The sequence below is a fragment of the Maudiozyma barnettii genome (assembly GCF_903064755.1).
Source record: "Maudiozyma barnettii strain CLIB 1767 genome assembly, contig: KABA2_06, whole genome shotgun sequence".
NCBI classification, from domain to species: domain Eukaryota; kingdom Fungi; phylum Ascomycota; class Saccharomycetes; order Saccharomycetales; family Saccharomycetaceae; genus Maudiozyma; species Maudiozyma barnettii.
The window spans coordinates 630290-643150 of record NW_024545243.1 but is presented as its reverse complement, the minus strand read 5'-3'; the positions used below and the strand labels follow the sequence as shown (position 1 = coordinate 643150).

General features: G+C 33.1%; 5 protein-coding genes across 5 annotated transcripts; 1 reads left to right on the top strand and 4 right to left on the bottom strand.

The window, feature by feature from the left end:
* Window positions 1-225: 225 nt before the first annotated feature.
* Window positions 226-1440, bottom strand: GIS3 (Gis3p; the record flags this gene model as incomplete). Its single annotated transcript, XM_041551389.1, has 1 exon — window positions 226-1440. The coding sequence occupies one exon, from the start codon at window positions 1438-1440 to the stop codon at window positions 226-228; it is 1215 nt and encodes a 404-aa protein (XP_041407323.1).
* Window positions 1441-2282: 842 nt separating this feature from the next.
* Window positions 2283-4763, bottom strand: IOC2 (Ioc2p; the record flags this gene model as incomplete). The annotated part of the gene is made up of 1 exon (XM_041551388.1): window positions 2283-4763. One exon carries the CDS (start codon window positions 4761-4763, stop codon window positions 2283-2285), a length of 2481 nt encoding a protein of 826 aa, XP_041407322.1.
* A 703-nt stretch (window positions 4764-5466) lies between these two features.
* KIN2 (serine/threonine protein kinase KIN2) lies at window positions 5467-9141 on the top strand (the record flags this gene model as incomplete). Its single annotated transcript, XM_041551387.1, has 1 exon — window positions 5467-9141. The coding sequence occupies one exon, from the start codon at window positions 5467-5469 to the stop codon at window positions 9139-9141; it is 3675 nt and encodes a 1224-aa protein (XP_041407321.1).
* A 299-nt stretch (window positions 9142-9440) lies between these two features.
* On the bottom strand, window positions 9441-10505 carry HRT3 (SCF ubiquitin ligase complex subunit HRT3; the record flags this gene model as incomplete). Its single annotated transcript, XM_041551386.1, has 1 exon — window positions 9441-10505. One exon carries the CDS (start codon window positions 10503-10505, stop codon window positions 9441-9443), a length of 1065 nt encoding a protein of 354 aa, XP_041407320.1.
* A 253-nt stretch (window positions 10506-10758) lies between these two features.
* On the bottom strand, window positions 10759-12717 carry CHA4 (Cha4p; the record flags this gene model as incomplete). Its single annotated transcript, XM_041551385.1, has 1 exon — window positions 10759-12717. One exon carries the CDS (start codon window positions 12715-12717, stop codon window positions 10759-10761), a length of 1959 nt encoding a protein of 652 aa, XP_041407319.1.
* Between the last annotated feature and the right edge of the window lie 144 nt (window positions 12718-12861).

Sequence of the window (12861 nt, the reverse complement as noted above, 5' to 3'; positions counted from 1 at the left end):
AACTTTCCTGCTTACCGTGCTGAAGGAACCACGAACAAATATACAGTCAAAAAATTTATTAGCTATAACTGAAACAGAATGACATAGTTATTTTATTGATATATTTAGTTTTACTATCGATCTTTAAATAAATATGTATAAATATATGATGACTAGATTGGAAATGCAAAAAATGGGAGTATATAAGTTTTTTTTTTGTTGGTGAAGTTGGCACCGGAGTTTACTTTATTGGATAAATCTACTGTCACACCAGCCCTTCACTACATATTGAGACCCGTTGGTGAAGCGTCCACATGGTTTCAACATTCCGTGTTCTCGTATGTCAGTACTATCATTACACCATGGTTTTAATGTGGAGTTCATCCTTACTAGTGAACTGTCAACATTGTCATTGTCCTGGGTATCAGAGGGAATAAATTTCATGTTCCAAGGAACTGCATCGCCATATAAATCATTCCGTAAACTTCCACGACCAAGATCGTTCCATAACTTTAATTTGGTCTTGATAGCTAAACGAACATCGTCGTTAAAATCTAAGGAATCAACTACTTGAGTATCAGGGTGGACAGAGAGACTATTAAACGTTTGATTGTCGATATGGACCTCAGGAAGAATATTTTTGTCTATACTTCGCCTTTCAATAGCTAATAATTTTAAAAAATTTGGATTCATTGACCTCTGTCTAATTTTTTTATTATCTGGTAATAAATCTATCCCTGTAGTCGACGTGACTGTAGATTTATCTCGTTGATCAACGGAATCAGGCCATACCTCCAACTCTAGATCTTTTGTATTTTCTTGAATAATCTTCTTTTCTGATGGTAACTTTTTTGGAAGTTTCCTATCAGATTTATGTCTAACATATATGGGTGGTATTATTTGTACGATATCTTCAGGAGTTAACGAATCCTGTAAATCTAGATCATTGACATTAAAAAATTTCATAGTTGGGTCTTTTCGTATCATGTGCAATTGTTCTAAACTATTGCCAGAATATAAAGGGTGTGATAGTTCAGTGTTTTTAGAGTCGTTATCATTGGAACTTCGATGTTTCCTTTTCGGTATATATATATTATCATCATTGTCATCTCTATCTATTAAAGAAATATCTCTAGAATCAGAATTCGGTACGGAACTAAAACTTCTTCTTAAAGATTGTTTACCAATTATTGGTTCCCCTGACATCTGTTTAATCTGTGATATCACAGCACTCATGGATGGTGTCACAGGATTTGATACTGATCTAGTCCTCAATTTATGATCAACATGGTTGTGTGTTACAAGAGTGCCACTACCGTTTCTTTTATTTCTCTTAAAACTTGTCGCTAGATCATCGGCATAGCACAGAGAAGGTTTCCCCTTGGAGATATTTTTGAACGACAGTGATATATTTTCATTCAACGATGAGTTGTTCATGAGTGCTAATGACCCCAGAATCATTATTCTTTCAAATTATAAGTGGAATGGTGAGTATGAAACCGGTTTATTTTTGCTAAAATATATTTATAATATTAAAAATAAGGGTTACCTCAGGATATGCCACTCGAACCAATATATAGATATGTATTAATTTATCTTTCTAGCTCCTATTATATTTAAAACGAATGTCTCTTAAAAAACAAAATCACCTAATCAATGGCTTTCAGCTATGATATGAAGAATGCTGATTGAATAATACGGGGTATGTCAATATAATAAAACTGGAAATGTACCTTTTGAAACCTTACACTTATACTCATGTAATATATGTATAAGTACTTATTCAATATACGGGTGGATATATTAATGATTTTATAGTTAAAATTCCTTCAATAATGCCATGAATTGATTACTAACCTCTCAATATATATTATATATATATATATTTAAGCATAGAACACAATACTAAGATGATTATTTTACGACATCCAACCAAAACAGTAGGATAACAATGTTGATAAACTGATAAGACATAAGATCTTTTGTTTCACTACTTGCCATAGCTATGTGAATCAGTGAAGAGCATCGTTCCATATTGATCGTTTTTGCTATCCTTGACTAGATAATTCTGCGCCGATTATTTACTGGAAACTATTTATTTGTTTTTTGCTCTTTCTAAAATTTATGTGTCTCATTCGCGCTGGGAGTTCCGCGCAAGCGAAGGGGGCTGGGGAAGAGGGCTAGGACATAGGCCTTCAATAGGCTTTGACACATTTATTATCTAATTTGATTAAATGATTACATACATGTTCTATCTACTTCTGATGATTGCGCATTGCGTTATATATATATATACTAGTATTTCATAGTTGTGGTTGGGTTGGTGGGTTACCGGAGTTATATGTTTGGGTTACTGGCTGTTGTGAGATAATGACTGGTTTATCGTTGTTGGTTATTGTTTCCACTATACTAGCGTTCTGCAAGCCAGTTGAAAACGTAGCCATAACTGGTTTATGATTCTGTACAGGTGTGGTAGCAGCAGAAGCAGCAGCAGCAGTAGTAATACTAGCATTAGACAAAGCTTGTTGTTTCTCCAACAATTTCTTTGCCTTTCTTCTTTCACGATCATCATGTTGCTTCTTTTGTTTGGCTCTCACGATAGTTAATTCTGGTTCAAATGTGCCACGTAACTCTTGCTCTATTTCTCCCAAACACATTGGACAAACAAAGACAGCACATTCACCGAATTGTGTTCTTCTATCGACTGGTCTCATTGCATTTAGTTCATTATGTTCTGTTTCTTCCTCCTGATGCTGTCTACGTGAGGTTCTTCTGGTTGCACTATGATGTGGTTCATTCTTATCGTATGTGACAGTGCCAAAATCACGTTGTGTTAAGAATTTCATATTATCTAGATCCTTCTTTGAATGCACAGAGACAAATGAAAGTAAATCCACAAGAGACTGTTCTTGACATTCCCAATGTTGCCATTTATGACATACGTCACAACATATGATAGGTCTATTCAAAATATCCAATTTATGGAATTTCTCCAGATTGATTTCTTCACCATCATTTTGATGAATTATAATAGGTTCATTTTTCACAATAGGTATAGTAGCAGTAACTTCCATAGTACCAGGTGGCTCAGTAGTCTTTTTATCAGTCATACAAGTACATTGAAACATCCAATCATTTTGATTATCTATTTGTTCAATCTCAGGTCCCATTCCTAACTGATTGGCCTCAACGATATCTGGCTCAGTGATACATAAACTTGTAGGCAATTCTTCGATTTGTTCATGTTGGGATAATGAATTCTTTTCAGTTATCAAGTCAGTGATAATGATCTTAGTGTTATAATTTAAACCATTTGGTAAGACATATTTATCAATTAGATTCAATGGTGATTCTATTGTTACATTTTCATCAACTTCATTCATATTCCATTTGGATGATTTTTTCTCTATTTTACAATCTTGTTCGAATTTTGCCCATAATTGATTCCACATATTTTCTTTACAACGTTTGATAATTTTGGCTACTGTTCTTTTTCTTAATTTCAAAAACGTTTGTCTATGATCAATCTTATCTTCCAAATGATTCTCTGCAACTTTTTTCTTAGTCTCTTCTTCTTTCTCGATCAATCTTGTTGACCGTTTTCTTCTTGTCATCAATTGTCTCATGGATTGATTTTTCACTCTTTGTAATAACAATTTAGCAGAATTGATTCTAGCTAGAACGACCCATTCGAAGGAACTTTCAAAAGAGTCGACGATTTTCTTTATATCAGAAGATTGCTTTTTGTTGTTGTTACCTTTGAAAATTAATTTAAAATCTTGGAAGGTTTTCAAAAATGTTGAAAAATTATAACTTAAGACTTCGTTAGTGATAATAATATTTTTCAAATAAGAATCTATTTCTTTTGAATAATCCAAATGTTCCAAATCGATTTGACCATTGGAATCCTCATATGATACCGTACAATTCTTTAACATAATTGGAACATGTAAAGAAGAATCCTTTGAATCTATATGGGTGAATGTTTGTTTGACAATCGATACTGGGTAAGTCATAAACAATATATTTTCATTATCATTTTCTTTCAATTTAATGAAATTGAATAATTCCATATTATTAGCAATAAAATTTTTAAAGACCATATTTTTGGATTCAATTTGTTTAATAATTTTTAAAAAGATTTCAAATTGTTTATCTAATGGTAAAGAAATAAATTTAGAATTATAATTTACGCCATCAAATGATTCTTTAATCAAAGTATCCCATTCTCTCAATTCGATCGATTTATTATTCCCTAATTGTCTTAACAATGAAAGTCTTACTAGTTCATATAAATTCATTTTACTTTCATCTACTTCTTCCTCGTCATCTTGTTCTTCTTCAATATTAAAATCATCTGTACCAGTCTCTAATAAAGTTAAAAAATCCTTCATAAACAAAATTTCATCAAAATTGACTGTCTTCCACATTGATTTCCCTCCCGGGTATATTTGTTTAGTCACAAACGATTCAGATACATTATAAATCCAAGTAATAACGTATTGATATTCCCAACTAGTTCTAACATTTGACAATGTATCGAACCTCAATTCAATGGCATCCACTGTGTCCAATGGATGTCTCGCCAATTGAACCAGTGTCTCATCACTTAACCATTTGTACCATTCGGGGTACTCCCTTCCAGTGTCTTCAATTTTCTGTCTCTTTACATGTGGTTGAATCACATTTAACGCGTCTGTATCCTCCTGATCTTCCTGAACAGCGACCGGCTCAGTCACTTGACGACTGATCCTAGTCGATCTCCTCGTACCACGTTCACTCATCGCTGCGATATCGTATACAAAACTGTTCTATACCCTTCTGCACTCCAGATCAATCAATATAGAAATCCATTCTTCATGCTGTTTATATATCGACCATTTCACCTGGAAATAAAGAGAGCCCTCTGTTCCCCGGCCCCCCACGCCAGAAAATTGAGACAACTTCAACAACCCTAACCAACCCTGTCGTTACCCTCCCCCTCCCCGCCACCGCTGCCAGCGAAGTTGGAAAAAGGGGAAGCAAAATAGAGAGAAAATATTCATTTGGCAGTGGGCGGTGGGACAAGATTCGTCGCACTCTCTGTGGCTCGATATGCTGATTGCAATTATAACAAATATATTCAACGATGGGAGAACAAACGTACTAGATATTGGATATACACATATGTATTGATGGAACCCCTGCCAAGACAGACAATTTGCTAGAAGGATAGTTGAAAATTGCAATACAAATAGCGTAACGTTTTATTTTATTTTGTTAAGCTACTAATAAAGGCTTAGTGAGTTACCTCTTTTAAATTCCCCCAAATTTTATTTTAATTTTTTGCTTCCCCTTTAGTTAAAATATCATTTATCAAAAAGTTCACCCGTACTCGACTATATCAATCAATAATCTTATCACTTCCTCAATTATTGATTCTTTCTGATAATAGATATATCAACAATTTTAATTAGTTAGTTAAAGAAAACGAACCAAAAAAAGAATATGGAAGATTATCATATAAATCCCAAGTTTCATATGGGTGGGACCCCTGTACAGAATCATCAAAGGAAATCTTCATCTTTATTAGAACAAGAACCTATAACTCCAAGTTCAGTTGCACCGGCATCTTTAAGAATGATGGGTAAACAACAACAGCAACAACAACAACAGCAGCAGCAGCAGCAACAGCAACAGCAGCAGCAACAGCCAACTCCTCAGAGGACGCCGCAACAACCTTTGTTGCCTCCAGTAAGTATACCCAATGGTGGGAATTCTACCTCACATAAAAGAATGAAATCCGAACCTCAATCACAATCACTTAATCAAACTCCACGTAGAGAAACTTCGTCAACTAAAACCAATCAAGAGATTAAACAATTCCATAGAAAATCATTAGGTGATTGGGATTTCTTAGAAACTGTAGGTGCAGGTTCAATGGGGAAAGTAAAATTGGCTAAACATCATCAAACTAATGAAGTTTGCGCAATTAAAATTGTTAATAGAGCAACAAAGGCATTCTTACATAAAGAACAATCGTTACCTTCAGCAAAGACAGATCAAGAAATCTTAGAAAGACAAAAAAAATTGGAAAAAGAAATCTCTAGAGATAAAAGAACAATCAGAGAAGCATCGTTAGGTCAAGTATTATATCATCCTCATATATGTCGTCTGTTCGAAATGTGTACAATGTCTAACCATTTCTATATGTTATTCGAATACGTCTCTGGTGGTCAATTACTTGATTATATCATTCAACATGGTTCCTTAAGAGAACATCATGCTAGAAAATTCGCAAGAGGAATAGCTAGTGCTCTAAAATATTTACATGCAAATAATGTTGTTCATAGAGATTTGAAGATTGAAAATATTATGATTTCAACATCAGGTGAAATTAAAATCATTGATTTTGGGCTATCAAACGTTTATGATAATAAAAAACTATTACATACATTCTGTGGTTCCTTATATTTTGCTGCGCCTGAATTATTGAAAGCAATGCCTTATATTGGTCCAGAAGTTGATATTTGGTCCTTTGGTGTTGTTTTATATGTCCTAGTTTGTGGTAAAGTTCCATTCGATGATGAAAATTCAAGTGTATTACATGAAAAGATTAAACAAGGGAAAGTTGAATATCCAAACCATTTATCTATAGAAATAATATCATTACTATCCAAAATGTTAGTAGTAGATCCATTAAAGAGAGCTAAATTGAAACAAGTCATCGAACATCCATGGATGAATAGAGGTTACGATTACTTAACTCCATCTTATTTACCAAAGAGAATACCAATGACTCCTAACTTATTAGATGATAATGTTATTAAGGAAATGTTTCGTTTGGAATTTATCGATAATATTGAGGATACTAAAACAATATTACTCGATATTGTTAATGAAGAAAAATATATGGAATTATCTCATTATTATTGGACAATCGTTTCTGAATTGAAAAATAATAATATAAATAATATTAGTGGTTCAAGTTCAACGGTACCAAATAATAATTTTGAAGATCCAACTGAAGCTTATCATCCTTTATTATCAATGTATTATTTAGTCTCAGAAATGATGGCTCGTAAATTAGCTAAATTGCAAAGAAGAAAAGCACAACAACAACAACAACAACAATTACAAAACAATTCTGAAAATAAACAACTTGAAAATGCAGTTAGTATTTTATCCAATACATCAAAGAACACTGAATTATCATCTGCGAATAATACTATAAATTCTACAATAGAACCACCTGAAAGAAAACAAGAATATATCACTACACAACCATCTCATACAACTCCAACTAATTACAACAACAACGACAACAATAATCAAGTTTCTCTAGATCAACGTATGGCACCATTGAAATCTCCAGTAAAATCTCCATTACCATCTATACCAAATGAAAATGCAAGCAAAAAACCATTACAAGTATTGGTACCACCAAAACTTTCAATTCCGGAACAAGCTCACACTTCTCCAACGACTAGGAAAGCATCTGATACACACAATACATTCGATGCAGTAATGACTCAAAACTCCAGTACTAAAACTATTGATTTGGATAAGGAAGATAATGATAACTTTAATGAAGGCGCATACATGCAACAATCTAGTGCATCACCTATTGAAACAAACAATAATGCCGGTTTTGGTGGTATCTTTAGAAAATTATCTCAACGTCGTGCACAACAAAGTGTATCACCACCATTACCAACAGTGTCTATGCAAACTCCACAATATCAACCACAGATCAACGTCACACCCGTTCCCGAAGATCGTAATAACAATAGACAACCAATCAAGAAGACACATGCACGTACTGTCTCTGAATATGTACCACCTGTGGCCCGTGCCCCATCTTATGGTTCTGGTGCCCATACAGAATATAAGACTTCTGTATTAAAGACTAACCCAGCAAGTACACATACTGTTATTACCCCACCACAAAGATCTGCATCTCAAAAACACCAAAATAGAACTGATTTACCAGCGTTACCAAGTAACGCAGAGACGATATTGCAGCAGCAACGTGAAAAACAAATCGAACAAAATATACAAAAGATGACTCTTAACGACGAAAACGACATTACTAAATACGAAGGTAATAACTCACAAATTGATGAAGAAAATGATGAAAACAATCCATTACCACCTCTTAATGTCATTAAAGGTAGAAAATACCATCCAAGTGCTAGAGCAAAATCCGTTGGACATGCACGTCGTGAATCACTTAAATTTAACAGACCTGTATTACCAAGTTCGATACCTGCACAAGGTGAAGTTGATGATCATGGGTTCTTAGAGTACAGTGATGATAATAAATCTGATAACATATCTAATAGTACACCAAATAATAACAGTGTCATTAGAACATCAGAGAAAGGTGGTCAAAGTATCGATCATGCATTATATGGTGGGGCTATTAATGAACAACCTCAATTAACAGATTCTCAAATTCTTGAGGAGGCTTCGAGAGCTCCAGCTGGATCTATGCCATCTATTGATTATCCTCGTTCTTTGTTCTTGAAAGGTTTCTTCTCCGTACAAACAACATCTTCGAAGCCATTGCCTATTGTTAGATATAAAATTATCTCTGTCTTGAAGAATATGAACATTGAATTCAAAGAAGTTAAAGGTGGATTTATATGTGTTCAACGATCTGCAATTAGCCCTATCTCAAGTAATGGTGAAAAAATTGAACAATATGATCCAATAGACGAACAACAACAGCAACAATTATTGCAAGTTCCAAACCGCTCAATTTCAAGACAAAGCTCTCTTAGAAGAAAGACATCCGTTAAGTACAACCAGGGTATGGTACCTGGAAGTCCAATGGAAGGCCCACGCCATGAAAGGAACATCTCAATTGTCGCTTCCCCAACTGTTAATACATATAATTACAATAATTCCCAAGAAATATCATCTGCTTCAATTGATGATATGGGCCAACAAGAAGATATCTTAACAACATCAAGAATTCAAGATTTGAACAAGATGCCTGATGGTAGATCAATGTCAGGTAGCAATGGTACCAAGGAAAGACCACCAATCAAATTTGAAATTCACATTGTGAAGGTTAGAATTGTTGGTCTAGCAGGTGTTCATTTCAAGAAAGTGAGTGGTAACACATGGTTATACAAAGAACTTGCTTCTCATATTCTAAAGGAATTAAACTTATAGGTTCTTCATTTTATATAATAAAGCCACTTTGAAAGTGTATACCTCTCAAGGATGTCCTATATTTTATGTAGGAAAAAAGTAGTACTGGATTACTCAAAAGAAGAAAAACTTAAAAGCGTTATATTATATTTTTTGACATATTATAGATATAAAATTAAATTAAAATAATATATATATATATTAATAAAATTTAAATGTTCATTTTCAATTATATATCGTATACAGCATAGTAGTTTATAAAAATAAACTCTTTTGAATTCAAGTACGTTTTAGAATGTGGTACCGATAAATGGAATGACCTATTTAGAGGTCGATGACTTAGCTGAAACATGATGAGCAAATGATATCACCCTTGAAAAGAAAAATGGTTTTTCATTTTTCAAAGAACATTTAGAAATGTTACCTTCCTTATCCTCAACAGTCGTTTCCATCCATTTCAATCGTTGGAACCTTTTATTCCCTTGATTTTTTATAGTCAACTTTTCTTTGAATGCGTACTTATCATTAGATCTGGATATGGTAATGTAATTAGTTTCACCATCGAAATATAATTTCCATGAACATAAATGACTTGATTTAATATTATTTTCCCTGGTGAAATATTTTACAACAAATGTAGGTTCATCTGTTGTTAATAGTCTCAATACCTTACCATCCTCATAAAATCTAAAATATCTATAATACGTTATCATATGTACTGGGTTTCTTAATGATGAAGAACCATCAACATTCGAACCATATCTCAGATAATTTACAACACTAATATAGACACCTTCGAATTTAATATAGGGTCGTTGTTTAAGCATTAATTCATAATCTTTATCCCAAAATATCTCTTCTAAATTCTTTACGCTATCTTCACCATTCAATGTTTGTAGTGCATTATCATATACCTGTTTGGAATATATTACATTCTTAAAGATTTTATAAGGGATAGAGTTATGAAAACACAGCTCGTTGAACTTAGAACATGAAAGAGAAAGATTAACCCATGATTCACCAGAATATTCCACAACGTGACTAACAATTCTTAATAGTATATCGTTTGGAAGCATTTCAAATATCCAACATGGCAGTAAACTTTCATCATCCTCATCATTATTTGTTGAATCATCCGCCGTATTAATCTTAGAGTCTTCACTTAACTTTAGTTTTTCCAACTTTTTAAATAATAACCATTCCTCATGTAACTTCTTTCTATACACCTTTTCCACTTGATCATATACTTTTAATGCTTCCCTATAATATTTGATAGCATCTGACATTGAGCCATCGCGCTCCTTAAACACACCTTTTTCCCATATAGAAATGGCATTACCAATGGTTGGATCATTCAATTCTTCTATTATAGCTGTCTGTGACATTTTCTATTGAGATATATAGTCATTTGACGGTCATTCTTTTCTTTTCCTTTATAATGTCAACTTGTGTGTACCTTTCAGTATTATGTAAGCATCAATATTTTTCACAACGCTCTATCCAGAATATTCCTAGTTTAAGATATCTACCGAGATACCCAAACAATCATATATATTAAATTATATAAGTGACTCTATGAATAATTTATTTGTATTTGTATCCATAATTAATATTTTTTATCTATATATAAGTACATGTTTACAATTTTGATTCCTCTGTAAGTGTATGCGTATTATGGTTACTAGTAATTAAGTTATCAATCTCATTCAATAATGTGAAGTCAAAATTATACTCCAAGGCAAAATCTGTACCGTGAGATAAAGAGCCTAACAAATCTGTAAATTCAGAATTAAATTCGTTGTTATTTTCCATGTTCTTGCTACTTTCAATGAACTTCTTAGCTACTTCATAATTCAAAGTATCAGACTTCAAGAAATCTTCAAAATCATTGTATACATTATCTTTGATTGACTCCACATCCATACATTGAATCGACAAAATAGCAGAGTAAACCATGTAAAGATTACAACGTTCAAACGTGCCAAATCTTTTTTTCCATACATTTAATAATGCATGCAATTCATAGATACAATCCTTAATTAATTTTCTAGATTGGGAGGATTCAAATAAGAATGGTTTATTATAAGAGATAATGACAATGTAATAATGATACCATACGTATACTGTAGTAATATTCAGAGTCTCTAATTTTTCCAAGGATTGTTTATCCCATTGTAATTCATCATTTAAATCATTTCTCCAAATCATTGCCTCTGAATTAAATTTTGTTAAATAACCAATTCTTTGCTCTATCGTTTCTGTTTGAATGAAAATCTTCTTGGCAAAAATTTCTGTTATTCTGGAAAGAATGATTAATTTTTTCAAGGGATTAGCCATGCATAATGCTTCACCTGGATTATAAATATAGTCTTCAATACCAGTTTCTATATCTGGTAATTCATCTGTCTCTGGAACTGTTGAATTTGAAAGCCTTAAAGATGTAGATCTACCAAATAAAACAGATATCAAATGATCTGCAATATAACATCCCCAATATATTCTACTTCTCACTTCGATATCCATCTTTGACAATTCATCTTCATAGACATTATCCCAAGCCTTGGGATTTAAATGTAAACCTATTTCGTGAGATATTCTGAAGGCTAACCCAGAAAGATACCAAGCCATTGGATTTTCCCCAGACCCAATATCATAGAATGCAAGGCATAATAATGTTTGAATAATGGCTAATTTTGATGACGATGTAGACTCAGCAAGTGATTTGTCTTCTAACTGAAATATTTTTTTTAACACAATGGATTTTGCATGGTGATAATATATATCTCTTTGTTCATACAACTCTTCTGATTTTTTTGAAGCTTTACTCCCCAATGCTGCAATAGCATAGACTAATTCTTCTGAACAATAATAATTCTTTGTAGATTCATCTCCAAAAAATGCACTTAGAAATGTTTCTCTATGAATGAACATATAATGACCAGGGTATGACCATTTAAAGAATAATGAAAAAGATTTCAGGATAAGAGGAGATCTTGACAAATTTTTCAAATTTACTTGCATTTGTCTCTTATGTTCAATTCTTCTTTTCTTATTTGATATCGATAATGAATTTGTTGGGTATATACTGTTGGTACCACTACCTACTGTCGGTAATGGCGATGGTGATCTAGATCTTTGGTGTAATCCGGGCCTTGTTGTCGATGTAGTAATATAGTTAATACTTGGTTCTCTGGACGAAGTATCTGAGCGTCTCCCGTTGATATTTTCACCATTTTTATTATCAACTGTGCTAGTTTCTGTTTTCACCAAAGTTGCTAATGGATTTTGTTGAAAAGTCATATCTTTATTTGGAGTCTCAGTATTATCTAAATTTATTTCATTCAATAATATACCTCTTTGTTTGGGATCTGCAGTATTCTTGATCTGCCTCAAAGAGGATTCTAGATAAGCAATATGTGCCTCCAGGGCCTTCACATAGCTTGTCGAGTATCTATTTCTTCGTAAATCTTGATTTGTGAATATACATTCAGCATCATTACGAGCACAGTTTGAACATGGCTGCTGCATATCACATTTCCGTCTACGTTTCCTACATGATATGCAAGCCAATTTTCTTGGTTTCCTGTTCAACTCCATTATTTTTATTAAAAAAATATTATCAAATATACAGCTTTAGTATTCTGTTAATGTAGTACTCAGCCCCTCGATTTCTCGTAATATTGTATCTATTCTCGAAATGAATGAAATAGCCCAACTTCCCCAGGCCCATTTCCCATCCTA